This window comes from Prunus mume, linkage group LG2 (genome assembly GCF_029339155.1).
Source record: "Prunus mume cultivar Tortuosa linkage group LG2, ASM2933915v1, whole genome shotgun sequence".
Lineage (NCBI taxonomy): Eukaryota > Viridiplantae > Streptophyta > Magnoliopsida > Rosales > Rosaceae > Prunus > Prunus mume.
This window is the reverse complement of record NC_142699.1, coordinates 7,715,164-7,738,152: the sequence shown is the minus strand read 5'-3', so window position 1 is coordinate 7,738,152 and position 22,989 is coordinate 7,715,164. Positions and strand designations below refer to the sequence as shown.

General features: G+C 36.5%; 3 protein-coding genes, 1 long non-coding RNA gene and 1 pseudogene across 5 annotated transcripts; 4 read left to right on the top strand and 1 right to left on the bottom strand.

Annotated features, from left to right (window-relative positions):
• Window positions 1-669: 669 nt before the first annotated feature.
• LOC103319749 (BTB/POZ domain-containing protein At4g08455-like) lies at window positions 670-2,318 on the top strand. The gene is made up of 2 exons (XM_008221339.2): window positions 670-1,075; window positions 1,659-2,318. The coding sequence occupies exons 1-2, from the start codon at window positions 809-811 to the stop codon at window positions 2,124-2,126; spliced, it is 735 nt and encodes a 244-aa protein (XP_008219561.2). The 5' UTR covers window positions 670-808; the 3' UTR covers window positions 2,127-2,318.
• A 1,505-nt stretch (window positions 2,319-3,823) lies between these two features.
• LOC103319751 (BTB/POZ domain-containing protein At4g08455-like) lies at window positions 3,824-5,069 on the top strand. The gene is made up of 2 exons (XM_089044556.1): window positions 3,824-4,134; window positions 4,542-5,069. Exons 1-2 carry the CDS (start codon window positions 3,907-3,909, stop codon window positions 4,992-4,994), a joined length of 681 nt encoding a protein of 226 aa, XP_088900682.1. The 5' UTR covers window positions 3,824-3,906; the 3' UTR covers window positions 4,995-5,069.
• Window positions 5,070-8,331: 3,262 nt separating this feature from the next.
• Window positions 8,332-10,453, top strand: LOC103319753 (BTB/POZ domain-containing protein At4g08455-like). The gene is made up of 2 exons (XM_089047335.1): window positions 8,332-8,653; window positions 9,088-10,453. The coding sequence occupies exons 1-2, from the start codon at window positions 8,462-8,464 to the stop codon at window positions 9,568-9,570; spliced, it is 675 nt and encodes a 224-aa protein (XP_088903461.1). The 5' UTR covers window positions 8,332-8,461; the 3' UTR covers window positions 9,571-10,453.
• A 387-nt stretch (window positions 10,454-10,840) lies between these two features.
• LOC148919530 (uncharacterized) lies at window positions 10,841-11,650 on the bottom strand. Its single transcript, XR_016124691.1, has 2 exons — window positions 11,260-11,650; window positions 10,841-11,129 (listed from the first exon to the last, which is right to left on the bottom strand). It is a non-coding gene; the product is annotated as an uncharacterized LOC148919530 (long non-coding RNA).
• Window positions 11,651-14,461: 2,811 nt separating this feature from the next.
• Window positions 14,462-22,538, top strand: LOC103319752 (BTB/POZ domain-containing protein At4g08455-like; annotated as a pseudogene). The gene is made up of 3 exons (XR_016124747.1): window positions 14,462-14,960; window positions 15,274-15,326; window positions 21,384-22,538. The product of XR_016124747.1 is annotated as a BTB/POZ domain-containing protein At4g08455-like (transcript).
• The last annotated feature ends 451 nt before the right edge of the window (window positions 22,539-22,989 follow it).

Below are 22,989 nucleotides of genomic sequence, written 5' to 3'. Positions count from 1 at the left end.
GAGGCGCGGGGGAGAAAGTGAAGAGAGAAAAAAGATTATTTTTATAAATTTTTTTTAAGAATAAAATATTTTATTTTATTTTTACACACACGGCATACATTTCAACAAAAAGGCGGGTCCCATTCATGCCATGTCAGCATTTTTAACAGAGTTAACGGTGGGGGCAAAGTAAACCACCAAATCTTGGTCAAGGGGGTATTTTGGGTAATTTTAACTTTCAGGGAGTAAAGTGAGATTTGACCGTAATTTCAAAGGATATTACAGTAAATAAGCCTTTCTCTTAACATTGTATTTCATTCCACCAAATCCGCCCCCATAACTCAATTTCTCATATCTAAAAATGAATCCTGGAGCTAGAATTTTCATCAGTTTTATTTCTAATGAGTTGGGTGTGAAGGATAAAAATTGAATATATAGACGGATTTAGAGATATTTTCGAGTATAGTGTTCAATATGTTGTGCTCATAATGCTTTTTTCGTTCATATATGTATATATATTTTTGGTTGAATTGAGTATTGCGTGTATTAAGGCGGGATGGAAATAGCATACCGACCTACCTATTTTCTCATTGTTAATCATAGTGTGTCAAATTGAGAGTCATTTTCATCCATCAAGTTTAAACACGGTAGCTAAGTTGTCACCTTTTATGTGTAAACTATTATAGACTAATATACACATTCCTCGAAAGAGTCAATAGCTGTCAAAGCCATATCAGCACCACCGGAGCTTTGTTCGATTCGTCACTTTCACTTGAGTAGGAAAAGCGAGCAGAGGAGCTGAAGTGCTGTGTATCAGTTTTGCGATCAGATGAAGTGCTGCATATCGTGCCAGGATCTCTACGACGAAGATGACGCCGGCACGTGCAAGGAGTGCTACGAGGAGGCCAACGAGACCGAAGAGGAGCTGAAGCGCGAGATCGACGAACTCAAGGCCAAGGTCGCCTTCCTCAAGTTCTGGTCCCCAACTCCCAGCGCTAGGTCTCACCCCGCTTCCTTCTCCGACGTCGTTTTGGTTGCCTCCGAGGATGCCTCCGCGGGGGCCCCTGTACCCGTTCCGGCCCATAAGGCCGTTTTGGTCAGTACCCATTTCGCCAAGTTGATTTATTGGCCCCGTTTTGTTGTAAATTCTTGATGGATTTGTGGGTTTTGTTCCTTTTAGTTTGCGCACCTTGTGTTTGGTTTATTGTCTGAATGAAATGTAGCATGTTTACATAGAACTGGAAAATTGTTAGCTTGAGAAGAGAATGATATATGGCTCTTTTGGCAGGGTATTGTCTTAATGTGATTGTCAACTTGTGTGTCTTCTGTGTGTGGGTTGTTAGAAATGTACATTCAAGTTCCTGCCCTTTACTATTTTGTTTCTCCGGAGAAAATTTTTCCTTCTCAGTAGTTCAAGTATTTTGAATCTTTGATCAATTTTGGGTTTTTCATGAATGTGTAAATTTGGGTTTGACTATTTTCATTAGGTATTAGGCAAAACTTGATTGATTATATACACTGTGCTATGAATCTATGAGCATTGGTCTTCGTTTTGTGTTTGTTGTTGTTATTGTTCATGTAGAAAGACTTTCAATTTGGATTAGATCACGTGTTCCTTGGAAATATGCCCCTTTTTGGTTCATCTCGGAATTTCTTTAAACATTTTGACGCTTATCCAGGTGAGCCGTTCTCCGGTGTTCAGAGCCATGCTTGAGAATGAGATGGAAGAAAGCCTGAGTGGCACCATTAAGATTGGCGATGTGTCCTACGATGCCCTTCGCGCGTTTGTCAACTACCTGTACACAGCTGAGGTATGCCTTGATGAGGACATGGCCTGCCACCTGCTAATACTGGCTGAAAAATACCAGGTGCAGCATCTCAAGGACTATTGTGAAAAGTTCTTGGTGTCCAAGCTGAACTGGGACAATTCAGTTATGAGCTACACCTTTGGGCACCAGCACAATGCCAAGCATATCATCGACGCAGCCTTGACATTGATCACAGACAACATGGACAAGCTTACTACCCGGGAGGAGTACGTGGAGCTAGTGGAGAAAGATCCACGACTCGTAGTCGAAATATATGAAGCTTATCTCTCCAAACAGGTCAATACTGCTGCCCAGAAAGATTCTTCCCTGAAGACATAGTCTAGTGAGGAATTTCCTGTTATCCTGACCTGAGCTTTCGATCAGTGTTTGTTTTCTCTGTATATTTAGTATAGATGAACTGAAAAATATACAAATATCAGGTGGTAAATTTTGTTGTAGCACATGGAACATAAATTGGATGCATGTGGTCTTTGTTTTCAAATGAGCATTTTGGAGCCTTTCTTATTCTTACCGGCGGCATAATTGGAGCTAGCTTTTGTTACTCTGGACTGTATCTGGTGGCATAATTTGTCATTAAGTTAATTATCTGTGTGCAGATTGTCTCTATTCTATGTGAAAGTTGTTCAACAGCTAATGTAATGCAGTGCTGGAAAGGGCGTCATGCCCTGTGTGTGCACATTTGACCATCGATCCTATTGTGTGCATTTGATGTACTCATCTCCAAGGGATATGTCAAATACCAAACATCAAATTTAAATTTGATGGCTGTTGTGTAATTTGACATCTTACACGGCTTTACACTCCACCCGATATGTCAAATTAAATTATTAATTTATTACATTTGAGTGTTGATTTATTTTTAATTAAAAAGAGAAGAAAAGAAATAATAATAAAATATTCATTTGACATCTTGCTTTGGGGATGTCAAAAATAACATCTCAACCTTTAGAGCATCTCCAACCGATGTGTCAAACATGCCACATAGACATTTAACAGCTAAAAATAATATTTCACATCACTCCAACCGATATGTCAAAGTTGATGTGGAATGAAGGCTGAAGGTTGAGATGTTATTTTTGACATCCCAAAAGCAAGATGTCAAATAAAAATTTTATTATTTTTTCTTTTCTTTTCTTATTAATTAAAAATGAATCAACACTAAAATGTAATAAAGTAATAATTTAATTTGACATATCTGCAGTGTAAAGTATAAGATGTCAAATTGTTACATCACCATCAAATTTAAATTTGATGTTTGGTATTTGACATCTCCTGGAGATGCTCTTAGCCTTCATTCCACATCAGCTTTGACACATCAGTTGGAGTGATGTGAGATGTTATTTTTAGCCGTTAAATGCCTATGTGACACTTTTGATAGAGTTTTGCATTTGACCCATCCTATTGTTTGCAGTCCTTTTGAAAAAAAAAAAAAAAAAATCTTATCGACAAAAAGAGAACTTCAACTTGGGATAAACTAGAAGTTCATGTACACCGGTTAAAATTCAAGTACCAATAGTGAAAAAAATTCTTCATAAATGGAGCCTCACCGTACTCCTTAACTTCCAATATTACTTGCTTGTTTTTTTTTTTTTTCCACGATTTTGAATAAGTAGTTTAAAATATATATATAATAAATTTTTTTTCCAAAGTTAGGAAGGAGAATGAGAGTTTTCTCATACACACTGCAAAGATGTCATAAAGGTTAAGATCATTGATCTGCAAGTCAGTGTTTTTTTTTATACTCGGCTAGTCCCTATTGACAAATATATTAATTTTTAACAAACTAAAAATAAAAATATGAAATGTTATTGCAAATAATTTTTTTTACAATTTTTAGAAAATGTCATTTTAATCTTTAAATTTTAAACTCAATCAATATTATCTTTACTATTATTATTTATTTATTTTTCTACAAATGATATTGAAGCGTAGTGGCGGGACCCTTCCAAAGGAAAAGAAAAGTGAAAGAGCCCAATGAAGCTAGCTAGCTATTAATATATAAGGCAGGGCAGGCAGCCCAATGATCAATGCATGAAAATTGAAATTACATTTGCTTTAAATTTCTTCTCTTGTTGATTTTATCTTTGACTACCCCAACATGAGGACCTGCATATCTTGCCAGATCATGTACTCCAAATATCAGGGCAGCGCGTGCAGGCAGTGCTACGAGGACCTCAAGGCCAAGGTCGAGAAGTGCAACAAGGACCTCAACGCCAAGCTCGCTTTTCTCACGATGCCCCAGCCGGCTTCCTTTTCCGACGTCGTTCTGTTTGCCGACGACGACGACGAGTACCCCGTACCCGTTCCGGCCCATAAGGCCGTTTTGGTCAGTACCCATTTCGCTAACTTGCTGCTACTTTACTTGAACACTTAATTTTTGCTCGAACTGTAACCCGGCCTGCCCCTCTGTTGTTGCCCACCAGCTGTTCGATCATTTGCTCCAAAGAAACTCCCGGCACAGTTGGGCAAAACTTAGCTAAATTTGACCTGAAATGGCTAAAGGGGTTTTTTTTTATGTTAATCTTCAATATTTAATTATTTTTTAAATTTAAAAAAGATTTGGCTATACAGAAATTGCAGTATTGGAATAATTTTGCCAGAGTCATTTTCTCTCTCTCATGGCTAAGCTACTAGCTGGTTTTTGGGGAAAGATTATTATTCTAGCTGGTTTTTGTTCAATGAACTCTTTGAATTCCTCTTAAATATTATGTATTTTGGCGTTCACTGGATCAGGCGAACCGTTCTCCAGTGTTGAGAGCCATGCTTGATAATGAGATGAAAGAAAGCCTGAGTGGCACCATCAAGATTGGCGATGTCTCCTACGACGCCCTTCGCGCCTTCGTCAACTTCCTCTACACAGCTGAGGTATGCCTCGACCAGCAATTGGCCTGTGAGCTCCTTGTAATGTCTGAAAAATACCAGGTGCAGCATCTCAAAGACTTCTGCCAGAAGTTCTTGGTGTCCAACCTCAACTTGGACAATTCACTTTCGACCTACACCTTTGCGCACCAGCATAACTTTAAGCCGATCATCGACGCAGCCTTGACGCTGATCACAGCCAGCATGGACAAGCTTGCTTCCCGGGACGAGTACACGGTGCTGAAGGAGAGAGATCCGGGACTCTTATTAGAAATCTATGAAGCTTATTTTTCCAAACAAGCTAACACACAATGGCACAATGCTTGATAGGCCAATTTAGTCCTTTGTATTTGAATATGTTAGTCAATGTGGTCCATTCCCTTAAAAATATAAAATATAAAATATTTAAAGTTAATTAAAAAAACTATAATTGATTATAAATTTTTTAATTCAATCTAAAATTGGATTTTTTTTTTAATTTCACCTTCCCCAATTTCGCGCACACAACCCAACCACCCTCACCACCACCACTCCAAACCCATTTCCACCCTCACCACCATTCCAAACCCCCTAAACCACTACAACTCTCTCTCTCTCTCTCTCTCTATATATATATGTGACAAATCACAAAGATCTTTATAGTCGGTCACCGTAACCTTGATGGCTCTACCGCCAATTGATCATCCTCACTGCAGCAAAAGTCGATGACATTCAGGCCAATGGATCGGAGAGGAGAGAGAGATGAAGGATAGAGTAAAATCTTAAACATAAAAGAGAACAAAAATTGTAGCAAGAAAAGAGTAGACATCAATTCGACTAAGAAACCCTTTTTTTTTCCTACAGGAATCGAGGCCATTGGAGGTTGAGGTTGTGTGGGTTTTAATCATTTTAACATTATTATTATTATTTGAGTTTAAATCTTTATAATTAACTAGTCCCTTGGCACATGCGTGAGCATGTGCTAATTGGTTTTATTTTTTATTTTTTATTTTATTTTTAGAATTAAGAAAATATAACATAGGTAGTTATGTTCCATAAAAATAGGATCAATTATTTGATTTTTATTTTATTTTAATTTAATTTAAATATGAAAAAGTGTGAATTTACAATATTATCCTCATTTAATTAATAATTTCAATTCTTAATGTTTGCATTAACCAAGGGTATTTTGTGGCATTTTGAATGTTTCATCATTCTCTGCCTTTTGCTTTATATATATATATATATTACAAAATTTTAAATTAAATTTAAGTGTTTTTTTTATTTATGTGTTTTAACATAATTTTGACGTAAATGATCAAATTTATTAACGGATACAAACACAAGGACTAAATTGGCCGATAAGGTAAAACACAAGGACCATTTTGATATTTAAGCCTACAATATATATTTGAGGTCTGACTGTAATTATGCCAAACCTTAGAGGGTCAAAGAGAAATTCTTGCTTAAAATATATATTTGATTAAATAGACTAAAATTTTATCGCAATTATTTTTTTTTTTAAACTTTTTAAAATTTTACATTTTATTCTTCAATTTTCAAATCAATATTGTCTTAATTTTATGCTCGAAGAGAATCAATATCGTCCTTGATTTTTACATAGAGGTTTTCTATTTAAACCTCACACTTCTTTTTATTCACCTCAACTTCTAATTTAAATTTTCAGAATTTCTAAGAAAACCCCATTATCTTCTCAAACTACCCTTAAATACACCCCTAGCTGAAAACATAAAAAATAAACGAATTTTTCTATTTAAACCCCACACATTTCTTTGTTTACTCCTTGTCGTTTTCACAAGACTGTTTTTATCATGTGATTAGATCATATGGGAAATTGTAGTTTGTTTGGTTACGTTTTCTAATGACAATGAAATTCAATGACCACAACATCTTATTTTATTTTTTACCCAACGGAAGGTACAGTAATCATCTATTGTTTACTTTTGAGCATATAAGAAGTCAAGTAAATATAAATTTATAATACTAGTCTTACTACATTTTTTATACCACATTTTCATACCACATGATGTGGCAGCTGATGTGTACATGTCACTTCATGTAAAATACTAGTTTATGTTTTTCTAATTTTATTTATTAAAATACACTTTATTCATTTAATTGATGTGACATATGATATGGACATGCCACATCATGTGGTATAGAAATGTGGGATAAAAATGTGGTAAGTGTAGCATTACTCTTAAATAAAATATTAAAACAACCAAGCAATCAACAAACCTTTCCATCAGCTAAGTAATCAACAACGGGAAGAGAATTAGATCATTATAGCCAAGCAATCAATAAGCCTTTCCATCAGTTCTCACGCAACTTTTAAAGAGGTAGGCTCCTTAACATTCTAAGTCTTTAAAAGAGAAGAGTAATATGGTAATAGGATTTAGAGAAGTTAGTATTTTTCTAAAACGTAATATGAAGAGTGGTGGGGTGTGTGTATAGATGTATTAGGGTTAAATATTAAGTTGAATGAACTTTTTTATATTTTTACACAATAATAAAACTTACAACTTAATGATTTAAATATTGAGGTGAATAAAGAAAAGTGTGAGATTTAAATAGAGAATCTCTTTACATATATCTCACAACAAAGGCTAGATATGGATAGAAAGCAGTGTGGGGGCCCCTTCTAAAGCAAAGTGGCGAACTCCTTCCAAAGGAGTCCAATAATTAATAATGACCACCAAAAAAAAAAAAAAAGTGAAAACCCAATGAAGCTACTAATAAGGCAGAGATGATCAATGGATAAAACTTGGCAAACTACGCCCCAAAATATATGTCACCCAAAAAAAAATGGGAGTTTCACTAAAATACCCAAAATGGAGGTTGAAATTATAAAAAAATCCAACACCCAAAACACTTTATAAACACACCCAAAACCCATCATTACACACACTCAAAATCCATTTATAAACACACTCAAAAAGTTGACTTTGGGGTTGATTTTGGGTGTGTTTCTATGTTTAAATAGTGCTTGAGTTTTTTTTATAAATACATGTCTAGGATTGGGTTTATTTATAAATTTGTAAAAAAAATTCTTCAAATTGGGATAAACTAGAAGTTCATTCATGTACATTGGTTAAAACTCAAGCACCAATTAATAGTGAAAAAATTCTTCCACAAATGGAGCCTCGCCGTATTCCTCATCTTCCAATATTACTTTTATTTATTTATAAAGTTCAAGAAGTTGTTTAAAATATAGATTTTTTTTTTTTTTTTGGGGTCAAACTGCTTAGGAATGGAAATGGATTTTCTCACACATAGTGCCAATATGCCATAAGAGTTCGAACATAATATCACTAATCTGAAAGTCAAAAGTTTTTTTCACTCAGCTAATTCCCGTTGCCAAATATAAATATAATTTAAACAAACTAAAAATAAGGAAGGAAATGACAGTGCAAATAATCCTTTTAAACTTTTTAAAATGTCATTTTCATCTTTAAATTTTTAAATCAATCAATATTGTCTTTATTATTATCTTTTAATTTTAATGTAGCAGATGAATCAGCATCGTCCTAGATAGAAAGCAGAATGGCGGGACCCTTCCAAAGCAAAGTGGCCGACTCCTTGCAGAGGAAGGGGTTTACCAAAGAAAAAGAAATGTGGAAGAGTCCAATGAAGCTAGCTGGCTACTTATATAAGGCAGGGCCAGGCAGGCAGCACAATGATCAGTCGATGAAATTACATTTGCTTTAAATTTCTTCCTCTTGTTTTAATTTTTTATTTTTGTCAGCATAATATTTCTTCTGTTGTTGTTATTTATCTTTGAGTACCCCAACAACATGAACATGAGGAGGTGCATATCTTGCGAGGGCGGATATGATGCCGGCACCTGCTGCAAGCAGTGCCACGAGGACCTCAAGGCCAAGGTCGCTTTTCTCACGATGTCCCAGCCGGCTTTCTTTTCCGACGTCATTCTGTTTGCCTCCTCCGACGAGAACCCTGTACCCATTCCGGCCCAAAAGGCCGTTTTGGTCAGTACCCATTTCGCTAACTTGCTGCTACTTTACTTCGTCACTGTTGTTTTTTATGTATGTTCAAACATTTCGGTGGCTTTATTTTAATTTATTTTTTACAATAATAATATTCTAATTACTATAATATTCAAAGAAAGACTGAACTCGAGTGTAAAGGGCGGGATCTAGTCTGTAATTTTACTTTTATTCCTCCTTATTTAAAAAGAAAATTTTGAAATGTAAAAACCTTGTTTTTTGTATTAATTTTTAAGGAGGTATTAATATATATATATATGCACACAAATCAGATTATGTGACTTGCAAATGGAGGAATGATTTATCAGTAAACGGGAATATTTTTCATCTTGAATGGTCTTATCTAGCTGGTTTGTTCAATGCACTCTTTGAATTCCTATTAAGCAATATGTATATTTTGGCTGGCACTGGATCAGGGGGATCGTTCTCCAGTGTTGAGAGCCATGCTTGAGAATGAGATGGAAGAAAGCCTGAGCGGCACCATCAAGATTGGCGATGTCTCCTACGACGCTCTTCGTGCCTTCATCAACTACCTCTACACAGCTGAGGTATGCTTTGACCAGCAATTGGCCTGTGATCTCCTAGTAATGGCTGACAAATACCAGGTGCCGCATCTCAAAGACTTGTGCCAGAAGTTCTTGGTGGCCAACCTCAACTGGGACAATGCATTTATGACATATACCTTTGCACACCAGCATGATGCCAAGCAGATCAACGATGCAGCCTTGGCGTTGATCACAAACAACATGGACAAGCTTTCTGCCCGGAAGGAGTATGAGGAGCTCAAGGAGAGAGATCCGCGACTCATATTCGAAATATATGAAGCTTATTTCTCCAAACAAGCTACTCTTCTTGGAAACCGCGCGCGGGTGTGTCAGGTACCCGTGACACGTTGGTGAGATTTGCGGGCGTGATAATTGGCTTTTGTCACCATTAAGAGCATGTCCAGCGCTATGCAATAACCCGGGCAAAAGGCCCCCCAAAGCCCAGTTTCGCACTCCAGCGTAGCAACTGCAGCCCGGGCAAGCCTTGGGTCCCACTAGCCCGGGCAAGCCCAAGGGCAAGTTCTGCCTGGGCTTCAGTCCGAGTTTTGTGACGTCAGCGCGCAGAAATTCAAAATTTTTTTTTACTGTTGTGCCACGTGTCGCGACAGGAACGCTCCGATCGTTTTTTTTTAGAAATCTGACGGTCCTCGTTTTTTTGGCTTAAAAATTACAAAAAATTCGAAAAAATTCTGACATTTTTTTTTTAAAATACCAAAAAATTCTGTATTTTTTCCCTATAAAATACCAAACCATTTTATTTACTTTCCACACCAAATCTTCATACAATTCTTCTTTATCCAATATTTTTTAGTCTCCACTCACATTATTCACTTTCCACACCAAATCTTCATTCAATTCTTATACATCCAATATTTTTTTATCCAAAAATTTAATTACAAAAGATTATCAAAATTAATGGTTTAAAGTATAAAAAAATAAGAAATGAAGTACAATGAATAGTATTTGCCTTTGACTTGCCCTAGACCTTGCCCTCATGGGTGGAGTTGCAAATGGCAAGGCTGATACTATTCACGTGAATAGTGGCAGCCCTTGCTTGCCCTTGCCTTAGACTTAGCCCTTGTGGGTGGAGATGCTCTAATAGAGAAAAGTAGACAACATTATGTTGACTTTCCAGCTGCCTTTAGACTTATATTTTATTATTATTTTAATCTTTGATTAGGCTAATTATTTTCTGAATTATATATACGTTTTAAATAATTACAATTTCCATTTGATATATTTAAATCGCATAACAACAATAATTCAATTTTTTCCTGATAAGATAATAACAATAATTCTTCGGTAATGCAATTCATGTGTTAAAAAACCAATCTAATATTAAAATTTAATTAAATATAAATATTATACATAATCTATATATATATATATATAAAGCAAAAAACAGAGAATGATGAAACATTCAAAATATCATAAAATGCTCTTGGTTAATGCAAATATTAAGAATTGAAATTATTAATTAAATGAGGATAATATATTAAATTCACACTTTTCATATTTAAAAAATTAAAATTAAAAGAAAATTAAGATAATGGATCCTATTTTTATGGAACACAACTACCCATTATTTTTTTAATTCTAAAATAAATTTAATTTTTTTATTTGAAAAAAAAAAAAAAAAAAACTTCTTGCAAGCGTAGAAGCGCGTGCGGAGATGCTAATGATAATTAAGTAGTACAATACAGACGTCTAACAAGACTTACATCTAGTACTCCTAATCCAAGCCTTTTTCTTATCCAAACATACAAATAATGAACAATTAAAGTCTCCTCCATCATTATTGTAAAGAAATCAAAATGACAACTAAAAAATGCTAAGATTATAAACAAAAAAATACAACTAAAATTAGATGAAAGAGAAATTTCACCATTGGACTATATTTCCATTAAAAAAACCTGCAAAAGGAGCATAAAAAAATATCATAGAGAACCTGCAAAAGGGAAAAAACCAACAAAAAAAAACCCAAAATGGAATTTGAAAGAATCGTTGTTCTTTTAAAAATTCAGAAGTGGGATCGGCGAATACCTCTGGGTTGTGGTGGAAGAAACTCTGGTTGCTCTGCCCTGCGTTTCTTGTTTCAGGAGTCGAACAGCAAAGTAAAGGGCACTATTTGAATCAAAATATGAGAGAGAGAGAGAGACACACACTATAGTCACATTGGAATAGAGTTTGGAGAGAGATATTTCGAAAATATGATCCAGAGAAGCAAGCGCACTCTAGCTCTCAGATTCGAGATTTGATCTCGCCAACAAATTGATGAACGAAAGATCTCATACTCCGAGATATCGTGTTCTCCAGTCGAAGGTCACTGAGACAATGAGTGGTTGATTTATTTTGGTTGGGAGAGAGACCGCTCAGAGAGAATGAAGAAGGCCATAATAAAAAATTAGCCATGAAAATTACTGTTTTAGATGTTAATCACAATAATTAATTATATATTTATTATATTTAAATAAAAAATGTCACCAAATAGTATTAAAGTGTTACAGACACTAATTTGGTTACTTTAAAAAGATGACCTTTGCCTCCTTTTTTAAAAAAAAGTGTAATCAAGCAAAATTCCATAATAACACGTCGTTTTTGATAATTGTCTAGGGTGATATGATGGCCGTTGAGAATATTTACGACATATTAATAAAATATATAGAGAAAATAGGAGAATGTAAAGAGTTAAAGTTGTTGAGGCCCAAAAAATCCATGGATCGGGCCCAAGCAACTATCAGCCCAATACAATATTTCCACGAGGGAAAAGGAAAAAAAGGATCTATCGCATGCGAGTTATAATCCACATGCCACGCTAAACAAACAAATTATCATGCTATGATTCGCGATAAAATATAATTAACTCATGCTAAAAAAACAATCCTTCCCAAGGGTGATAAGGCAAAATATGTCAAGCAACATGCCATGCCGTTATCTCGCACCCAACCACGCTACAAGCCTAGGTGGGCCCAAGCCACTCAAAAAGACCCGAGGCTTGCTTGAGTGGGTTGTGGCATGGATGATGATAAATCAACATGAGGCCCATTGATGGACCAAGAAATGGAAAGTCTCGGGTTGCTTGGGAGCCTCGAGACTGCCCCATTTCTGTAAACACGTGGGTAAGACAAGAGAGAAAAAAAAAAGCCCAAAAGCCCAAGCAAAATAACCTAGCCAAGAGATAACCTAACCAAAAAATAATAAGCCCAAATCAAGAAGCCCAACAAGCCCATTTGCTTAGAAAGCCATCTTGGCCCTTAGAAAAAAACCAAAATAGCCCACAAGAGCTTCAGCCTTTTGAAAAACAGAGAACACGTGAAGGAGTAGATGGCAGGCTCCTTAAGCAAAGTTGCTGGAAACCAGTCCCAAGCCAAAGACATCCAAAGAACCGATGAATACCATCCCGCATGCTGTCAGAAGCATCCCTTGGACCAGCATACATTTGCACCTCTTTTCCTTCATCAGATTCAGCCAAGGAAGAGGAAAGAAAAGAAGAAAAACAGCAAACCAAGATTGGAAGCTCTCATTGCACAGCCAGGGAAAGGGAGATGTTGAGCCCCCAAATCCAATTCATGAAGATAGATGAAGCAATCTTTGCCAAGAAAGGGAAGTCGAGAAGGGGAGGAGAAAGGAGAAAAGCTCAGCCAAAGTAAGTAGAAGCCATTAGGGTTTCTTGAAAAATGGTGATTTCCGGCAGCTATAAATTGAGCCTTCCCCTACCCAACAAACTCAACCCACAACCTGCAGAGAGCAAGCTTTACTCTCTACCTTGCAAAACTCAGATTCGTGCACTGTTCATCTCCTTCACGATTTGTTTTTTTTCCTGGAAGAACCCTGCCTTTCCTTTTCTTTTTCTCTAGTCAAAATCCCTCACAAAGCACCCCATTCCTTACTTAAACAATTTCATTTCTCATAAACCAAGCCTAATCTCTCTCTTAGTGCTAAACCCATGTTGATTTTGCTCCCCATGCCTCATGCCACTCATGCTGAGCTGAAAGACCATCTGTAAGCATGCCAAAACTACCTGCAAGTCACCATTATTCTCGTTGATGAAGATTATCCGAAATATCTCCTAAGGTTTTGCTGCCCTTTCGAGGTATTTTGGGGCTTAATTTTCGAACCTAAACGAAAAGGGGCAATCTCCTCAGTCTGCCTTTTGCAACAAGCCCAGCCCATTTGCTGCCGGGAGGAAAAAGCCCTTACAAAAGTCATGAATGTTTATAAGCTTTTATGGGATAAATCACATTGAAATACATGTACTATATTTTAATTTTCAAAAGAGCTACCTGGGCCAGAGCCCATGGCAGCCCTTTTTTACCGGTTCCGCCAATGACTATGAGGATGAATTTTGATTATCTGTTGTTGTAACTTCATTACCTTTATGTTTGATCACCATTTCAGTTTGTTTTCAATTTTCATTTGTGAAAAAACTGAAAATGTGAAGATTGGTTTGGTAACATTTTTTAGTTTTAAAATAAAACTGGTAACAATTTACTACCCTTTTCAGCCTTTCATAGCTGAAGTTTAGTTTCTGCATCACTTTCATAGTGTTTCCGTATGTTTGTTGTATCCCGACTCCATATGATGTGGCATTATTTGTCAGCTATTTGCATAGACAATAGATTGGGAAAGTTGTTCAACAGCTAATGCAGTGCTGGAAAGTCCATCATGCCCTGTTTGTGTGCACAATTCGAAACAAAGGTAATGAAAACAAGAATTTTAATAGCATGGCATGTGTGTTAAATTGTGCACATTTGACCATCCTATTCCTATTGTGTGCATTTGATATACATAAAGGAAGTAATCATAATAATAAATGTTGCATTTGACCATCCATAGTTTGCATTCCTTTATTTATTTTAAATGAAATTTCTTATCGACAAAAAAAAAATTTCAAACTGGGATCAACTAGAAGCCCATGTATTATATTGGTTGGGGATATCAGTTAAAACTAACTACTAAAAGCGGAAAAATTCTTTCATAAATAGGAGAAATTACTGTATGATACTGGAATACGACTACATAGTATAATTCATTCATGTGTTATAACATGGGTAGCCTATATGATTAAAATTTCTCACTTTTATAGTAACACGAGCTATAATAATTATCAATAAATGGAGCCTAACCCTAAATTCCCCATCTTTCAATATTCCTTGTATTTTTTTTTTTTTTTTTTTGCAAATATTTTCAAGAAGTTGTTAAAATATATATGTAAACTAAAATAAAACATGAAATTTTATCACAAGTAATTTTTTGAACTTTTTAAAAGTTATCATTTCATTCTTCAAATTTTTAAATCAATACTGTCTTTGTGTTTATCCTGGAAGATGATTCAACATCGTCCTTGATTTTTTTCATATCTCACACAAGAAGGCTAGATATAGATAGAAGGCAGTGTGGGAGGGCCCCTTCCAAAGCAAAGTGGCGAACTCCGTCCAATAATTAATAGTAACCAAACAAAAAGAAAAGTGAAACGCCAATTAAGCTACTAAAGGCAGGGCAGCACGATGATGAATGCGTGAAATTACATTTGCTTTGAATTTCTTCTCTTCAACATGAGGTGCAAATCTTGCGAGAGCTGCTTCCAAGATTATTACGCCGATACCTGCAAGCAGTGCCACGAGCACCACAAGGCCAAGGTCGCTTTTCTCGGGGCCACCCACCCGGCTTCCTTCTCCGACGTCGTTCTGTTTGCCTCCGACGACGAGGCCTCTGGTCCCGTCCCGGCCCATAAGGCCGTTTTGGTGAGTATCCATTCCGCCAACTCACTACTTTACTTCATCATTGTTTTTAACTCTCAACAATTTGGTGACTTTATTTGTATATTTTTATTTTTTTATGAATTGGTTGATTTCTTTGGAGAACTATGTAAGAACCTTAATTAGTAAATGTAATGAGAGATGTGATTTATTTGTAGGTCGATCCGATGAATGCTAAATTTGATTGACTTGAATGGCCAATGCGTTATTATAATTTCTTTGGAAAAACTTGTTTGATTGATTATATATATGAAGGGTGTTGCGATATTAAAGTTGTTTTGAACAACATGTTTTTCAGGTGAGCCGTTCTCCGGTGTTTAGAGCCATGTTTGAGAATGAGATGGAAGAAATGTTATTCCTTAAAGCCATAACATGTCTGACATGGTGCTGGCGCAAGAACTGGATGATGCCGGAACAGATTGGCAGTGCAAGGTATAGAAGTTCTTCTCCTGAGAATCCGATCCTTATAGCTATAACTCTGATGGGTGAATTTCTGTTTAGCTGTGTTGTGTTATTCGGATCTAGGAGGGAGCCTTCTATTTATATGCATCTCTCTAAGTGTCTTGCCCATCAAGAAACACTTAGAGATATCCTTCATGCTATAGGATTAATCCATTCCAATCCTTGTAGAACTAGGAACCCTTAAGCCTTCATTATCCTTATTGAACACTGTTTGAGGCTTGCCTAATCGAGATAGGTTTTGAGTTCCTAATAAACAATAAGTCTTTGTAATCCTAAGTTGATTAGAAGATCACTTTAGTAGGTTTAATGTAATAAACCTTCTTACATTCTCCCACTTGATCAAATAATCAATTTAGACTTATTGTTCATTACTTAATGGCCATGTGGAACTCAAAATTCTCTTGTTCCTTTTATCAAGCCACTGTCATTTTGAAAAATTCATAAAGGACTATCGAAGTACATGGATATATAACATCCAAGACTTTTATAATCACATACATGAATCTGCAAAACACATAAGGCTTCCAACTGGATTGAAAAACAAGAACTGTTTTTGGTTTTACTGTATGTGTGACAAAACTGAACAGTTCTTTGCCCACCCTTCAAAACTACCAAGGTTTGAACAATCTTTAATGACTCATTCATAGATTCAAACTGTAAACATAATGTTGACATGATTACAGTTTGGCCTTTGTTCTATTTGTCATCCATAAATAGCAAATGCAGAACATTGTATAAAAGTAATTCAATTAAATCTGCAAAATAAAACTGTCTAGATAAAACTAGTTAACAAAATCAGAATTAAAACATAACTGTAAGAACTCTAGCTCCCACTGACTCCCACTGACTTTAGGCATCAAAACTGAATTGCAATCCCATGCTTGCCACATGCCTGTGAAAAACATGATTAGGCAACCCTTTATTCAAAGGATCTGCAATCATAAAATCTGTGCCAATGTGACTTAGAGCAGTCTCTCCATCTCGAATCTTTTCCTTCGCAGATAAGAACTTTAAATGCAAATGCCTCATTCCATTTGATCTCTTATTTCCTTGTGCAAAATATACTGCCGCAGTATTGTCATTCCATAACTGAATCGGTTTCTGTATTGAATCCACAATTCTTAGCATAGACATGAAATTTTTAAGCCACATTGCCATTGAAGTAGCTTCATAAACTGCTAAGAATTCTGCTTGCATAGTGGAGGTTGACACATACTGCTGTTTCATGCTCTTCCATGCCACTGCAGCACCTGCAAATAGAAAAACAACTCCTGATGTGCATTTCTTAGTATCTTGGCATCCTGCAAAATCTGCGTCTGCATATCCTTCTAGCTGCAAATTTTCAACCTTTCTATAGACTAGTTTGTACTCTTTAGTTCTCTGCAAATATCTTAATACTTTCTTGCCTGCAATCCAATGTGCTTGACCTGGATTAGACTGAAATCTGCCAAGAACACTTATGCAGAATGCCAAGTCTGGTCTAGTGCAGACTTGTGCATACATCAAGCTTCCTACTAGTGATGCATAGGGCTTGTCCTTCATCTCCAATCTCTCTTGCTCAGTCTTAGGAGATTGTTCACTGCTCAATTTATCCCCTTTTGAGAAGGGAACATCACATCCTGTACAGTTTCCCATGTTGAACCTTCTAAGCACTTTCTCAATATATGCCTTCTGACATAAGCCGATCATTTTCCTTTCTCTGTCCCTGCTGATTTCTATTCCAAGAATATAGTTTGCCTCTCCCAAATCACTCATATCAAAGTGATCGGACAGCATCCTTTTAGTGTCATGTAACATGGATGATTGCTACTTGCTAGCAGAATGTCATCCACATATAGCAGCATAAGGATGAAATTCCTTCCATTGAATTTCATATAGATGCATTCATCCAATGGATTATCAATGAAACCTTGGGACTTAACAACTTCATCAAACTTGAGATACCATTGTCTTGATGCCTGTTTTAGACCATATATTGATTTCTGCAGCTTGCACACTAAATTCTCTTCCCCTTTTGAGCCAAAACCATCCTAATGTTTCATATATATTTCTTCAATCAGTTCTCCATTTAGGAAAGCTGTCTTAACGTCCATCTGATGAAGATGCAGATCAAAATGAGCAACCAAAGCCATTATGACTCTAAATGAATCTTTAGTTGATACAGGGGAGAAAGTTTCATTGTAATCAACTCCCTCTTCTTGTGTGTAACCTTTTGCCACTAATCTGGCTTTATACCTGTCTATTTGTCCTTGTGCATTCCTTTTGGTTTTATAAACCCACTTGCATCCTATAGGTTTGCATCCTAATGGCAAATTAACTAGTTTCCATACTCCATTTTTGCTCATTGATTCTTGTTCGATTCCATGGCTGCAGACCACTGTGAACTTTTGTCACTTTCCATGGCCTCGCTTGAAAGTTGCAGGGTCTTCTCGAGTATTGATGTCATGCTCTGATTCTTGCAGTAAACAAAGTAGTCATTTGACAAGGCTGGCCTTTTAGGTCTCTGTGATCTCGAGTAAATCTGGGCCGGTTCGCTGATCCGGAGCGCTGCTGATCTGCTCGCATTTCTTCCGATTCCTGGCTGATCCGGAGCCGCTTCTGATCTGTTGCATTTCTTCCGATTCCTGCTGATCTGGAGCCGATTCTGGCTGATCTAGAGCGATTCGGCTGGTTTTCTTCCAAGGCATCAAAAGGTAAGATAGTGACTTCTCTTGTTTGGTTTTCACTGCAGTTTCCTTAGTTTCCAAAACTTCATCAAAAACAAAATCTGTTTCATCTAATCCTTCCTCCTCTTCTTCAATAAAATTGCTCTCTGTGTTTCCACAAATCTAGTGTTATTTTTAGGACAATAAAACCTATAACCTTTTGTCCTATCTGGATATCCTATGAAGAAACAGCTCACTGTTTTGGAATCAAGTTTCTTCTGCATAGGATTGTACAGCTTTGCCTCTGCCTTGCATCCCCAGTGTCCTTAGATGAGCCAAGCTAGGCTTTCTTTTACACCAGATTTCGTAGGGTATGTTGTTTGTAGCTTTGGTGGGAATTCTGTTGGCAAGGTAGTTTGCAGTTTTTAAAGCTTCTCCCCATAGAAAAGTAGGAAGCTTTGCACAACACATCATGCTTCTCACCATCTCTATTAAGGTTCTATTTCTTCTTTCTGAAACACCATTCTGCTGTGGTGTTCCAGGATTTGTATATTGTGCAACAATGCCCTCTTGCTGTAGGAAGTTTGCAAAAGGTCCTGGATTTCTTCCTTTTTCTGTGAACTTGCCATAGAACTCTCCACCCCTATCTGATCTTACAACTTTTATCTTAGAATCCAGCTGGTTTTCCACTTCTGCCTTGTAGATTTTAAACATTTCCAATGCTTTGGATTTTTCTGTTATCAGATACACATATCCATATCTTGAAAAGTCATCTATAAAAGTAATAAAATAACTGAAACCATCATGTGTATTAACTAGAAAAGGTCCGCAGATATCTGTGTGTATTATCTCAAGTAGTTTCTCACTTCTTATTGCCCATTTCTTTATGAGATTTGTTAGCTTTCCTTTTGCACATTCAATGCATGTTTTATCTTGTTCATGGTGATTAAGTGGTGGGAGAATTGATTCTTTGCTTAGGAGATTCATTCTTTCTTTTGAGACATGTCCAAGTCTCTTATGCCATAGTGTGAAAGATTCTGCATTACAAGGCTGTTTTGAACTTAACACATTTATCATCTCTGTACTTTGATTTGGTAATTTGCAGTTCAAACGAAACATTCCATCGATCAATAATCCATTACCAATAAAACTTTTACTTCTGAAAATGGAGAAACTAGACTCATCAAACTCAAACTGTAAGTTTGATTTTACAAGCTTGCTAACTGATAACAAATTCCTTGTCATAGAAGGAACATAAACGACATCAACTAATTCCAAAATAAAACCTGACTCCAACTCAAGACTAGTTAAAACAACAAAATCTACTCTAACTCTTTCTCCATTTCCCACGAACACCTTCAAGTCATCCTTGTTTGGCACCCTCTTTGTTTTGAATCCCTGCAAAGAGTTAGTCACATGAACTGTTGCACCACTGTCTAACCACCATGAATTAGATAAAACTTCAACTGTATTAGATTCATAAATCACAGAGACATTTTCATGCTTACATTTTCCCTTTTGTTTGTCCAACCAGCGCTTGTATCTTCTGCAATCTCTCTTTAAATGTCCAAATTTCTTGCAGAAGAAACACTTCAAACCTACTGGACTCGTGCCCTTTGCAGACTCATCTTTCCTTTGCTGCTTATCTGTGTTCTTGTTTTTGGTCCATTCCTTTGGTTTAAACTTAGTATCCTGCACCAAATACACTTGTTCTTTTCCTTTGTCCTTTCTGATACTTTGTTCTTCCTGCACACATATACCTATCAAATCAGCAACTGACCATATCTCCTTCTGAGCAATATAAGTAGTTTTCAGTTGTCTAAAAATGCTAGGTAGAGAATTAATAGCAAAGTGCACCATCATGGTTTCATCCACATGGACTTTTAGAGCCTTCAGCTTGTTTCCTATCTCAACCATGTTCAGAATATGAGTTCTTATGCAGCCTTCTCCATTGTATTTCATATCTGTCAGCTGGCTCATGAGTGTACCAATTTCAGCTTTCTTGGATCCTTGGAAGTTTTCTGCAATAGCTTCCATGAATAGCTTAGCACTCTCAGTTTCAATAATACTGCCTCTGACCTCTTCTGAAATAGACCTCCTCATGATCAGAATTGCCATTTTGTTGGCCTTAATCCACTTTGCATATTTAGTCTTAGTCTCAGCAGATGCATCAATCGCAGGTACTGATAGAGCTTCATCAGTAAGAACCATCTCATAATCCAGAAGTCCAAGAGCAATTTCCACATCTTCTCTCCATTTCTTATAATTTGAGCCAGTGAGAGTTCGAATCGAGTTATGATTGACTGTACATGTTTAAAACAAGATAAGCACTTTATATATAAATTTCCCCAGAACTTTAATCAAACATACTTAATCACATCTTTGGACAATGATTCAAGCATGCTTATTGACACTGGAAAATGAGTAGATGTGGATTTCCTGAGCAAAAGATCTTCTACATCTTTAGACAGAAGAAAACCTTTCACTAATCCATATCTATCCATGTTCCATGTCGATCCACCATGATGCAAGACATATCAAACTGCTGACATCTTTGGACAGAAAGCCTTTCGACATGTTTTGCATCATGGTGCAAATTCTGATCATAAACCTTGAATATAGTGATCATGCAATGGTTGAGTCGCTTTGGCTTACTCAATCACGGCACAAGAACTGTAAGCAATGATCTGTAGAAAACTTTAAGAACATGATAAAGTTCATACTTTATACTGTTATCATGTTCATACTTTATAACTTAAAACTGTCAGTTATTTATTCTCAATTTTCCTGCACGAGTTTTGTTAGGTATAACATGATATAACTTATGCTCTGATACCACATGTTATTCCTTAAAGCCATAACATGTTTAACACTAACCTGAGTCTGACATAGTGCTGGCGCAAGAACTGGATGATGCCGGAACAGATTGGCAGTGCAAGGTATAGAAGTTCTTCTCCTGAGAATCCGATCCTTATAGCTATAACTCTGATGGGTGAATTTCTGTTTAGCTGTGTTGTGTTATTCGGATCTAGGAGGGAGCCTTCTATTTATATGCATCTCTCTAAGTGTCTTGCCCATCAAGAAACACTTAGAGATATCCTTCATGCTATAGGATTAATCCATTCCAATCCTTGTAGAACTAGGAACCCTTAAGCCTTCATTATCCTTATTGAACACTGTTTGAGGCTTGCCTAATCGAGATAGGTTTTGAGTTCCTAATAAACAATAAGTCTTTGTAATCCTAAGTTGATTATAAGATCACTTTAGTAGGTTTAATGTAATAAACCTTCTTACAAGAAAGCCTGAGCGGCACCATCAAGATTGGCGAAGTGTCCAACCGCACCCTTGGTGCCTTTGTCAACTACCTCTACACTGCTGAGGTACGCCTTGACCAGCAATTCTCCTGTTTCCTCTTTGTAATGGCTGAAAAATACCAGGTGCAGCATCTTAAAGACTACTGCCAGAAGTTCTTGGTGGCCAACCTCAACTGGGACAATTCACTTTCGACCTACACCTTAGCGCACCGGCATAATGCCAAGTAGATCATTGACGCGGCCTTAATAGTGATCACAGACAACATGGACAAGCTTACTTTCGGGAAGGTGTACGCCAAGCTCAAGGAGAAAGATCCGCAACTTGTGATCGAAATCTATGTAGCTTTTCTCTCCAGACATTCTTCATTTTCCTGTGTGCGCACGGTTTCTTCTACGTCTTACAGTGACGACGGTGACGGTGACGGTGATGGTGCCGAATGAGTTACTGTAATTACTAGGCACTTGTAAATGCTCCTCCAACAATGCTTGTAATTTTTTTTTGTGTTAATCTTCAATATTTAATTATCCTTTAATTAAAAAAAGAAAAGAAAAAAGATTGGGACAAAATATGCTGAAGGAGTTGTTTTTGGGAGAAGTTTAGGTAAAAATGACTTGGGAGTAGTTGGAGCATTAGGCAATACTTTCTCCCATCTCTCTTTGGTTCAAGTGTTTTCTCCCTTAGCTAGGCATATTATTTTCTTTAAATATGTCAAGATCTAGTGGAACATATCTCCTTTTTAGCTATGGGCTTTTTGTTTCTACTTTCTGGAGGCTTGGGGTTATCGTCTGGAGGAGAAGCCAATGTCTACTGTCAGAGTTTGAGTGTTGTGACCTGGTGGAGAAATGATGGTGTTGTGATGCTTGTACGAGTGTCTGGAGGAAGATAGTGGATATGCTCTTTCTCTTACTGATACTGTCCTCTTTTCCAAATACTGGCAAAAGTAGAGTTGTTTGCCGATTGCTGGGTTTGATTTGGCATAATTTACATGAGAATTATGCTCTGTTTGTTTATGTATTTGGCTTCTAGTGAGCTAAGTTTAATGTTTTTTTTATGTTGGCTCATTGCTTCAAGTCTTTGTGCTTGTAATGTAACATTTGAGTTGGGTGAAAGCCTCCTTGTTGAGAAGGCATTGATGTTTCAATTCTCTGTAATTGTCAATGTTTTTCAATGAATTCCCACTTTCACGCGCAAAAAAAAAATAAATTAAAAAATAAAAAAAATATAATTATAATAGGAGTTTTATGGATTATCATCCATTATTTTATGCAATTCAATTGGCATCATTGTCTACTATCCGCTTCAATAAGATTGAGCTATTATTTTATGCAATAATCAACATCATCCTTGATGGCGGACCCATTCCAAAGCAAAGTGGCCAACTCCTTCCTATCAATATAAGGCAGGGCAAGCAGCACAATGATCAATTTATGAACGATTGTGACAATAATATATTTACTTAAATTCAAGACCATGATGGACAAAATATCGAGATCATATAAGTAATTGTTCGTAACCAATTGAGCTACAATTCATTTTACTACTGCCTTTATTTGTATCATGAAAGATGAATCAACATCATCCTCAATCTTTTC

Excerpts from the sequence above, each read along its gene's own strand:
- LOC103319753 (XM_089047335.1), top strand. The coding sequence starts at position 8,462 with ATGAACATGAGGAGGTGCATATCTTGCGAGGGCGGATATGATGCCGGC. Across the intron at positions 8,654-9,087 it reads CGGCCCAAAAGGCCGTTTTG|GGGGATCGTTCTCCAGTGTT; the intron begins GTCAGTACCCAT and ends GCACTGGATCAG.
- LOC103319751 (XM_089044556.1), top strand. The coding sequence starts at position 3,907 with ATGAGGACCTGCATATCTTGCCAGATCATGTACTCCAAATATCAGGGC. Across the intron at positions 4,135-4,541 it reads CGGCCCATAAGGCCGTTTTG|GCGAACCGTTCTCCAGTGTT; the intron begins GTCAGTACCCAT and ends TCACTGGATCAG.
- LOC103319749 (XM_008221339.2), top strand. The coding sequence starts at position 809 with ATGAAGTGCTGCATATCGTGCCAGGATCTCTACGACGAAGATGACGCC. Across the intron at positions 1,076-1,658 it reads CGGCCCATAAGGCCGTTTTG|GTGAGCCGTTCTCCGGTGTT; the intron begins GTCAGTACCCAT and ends ACGCTTATCCAG.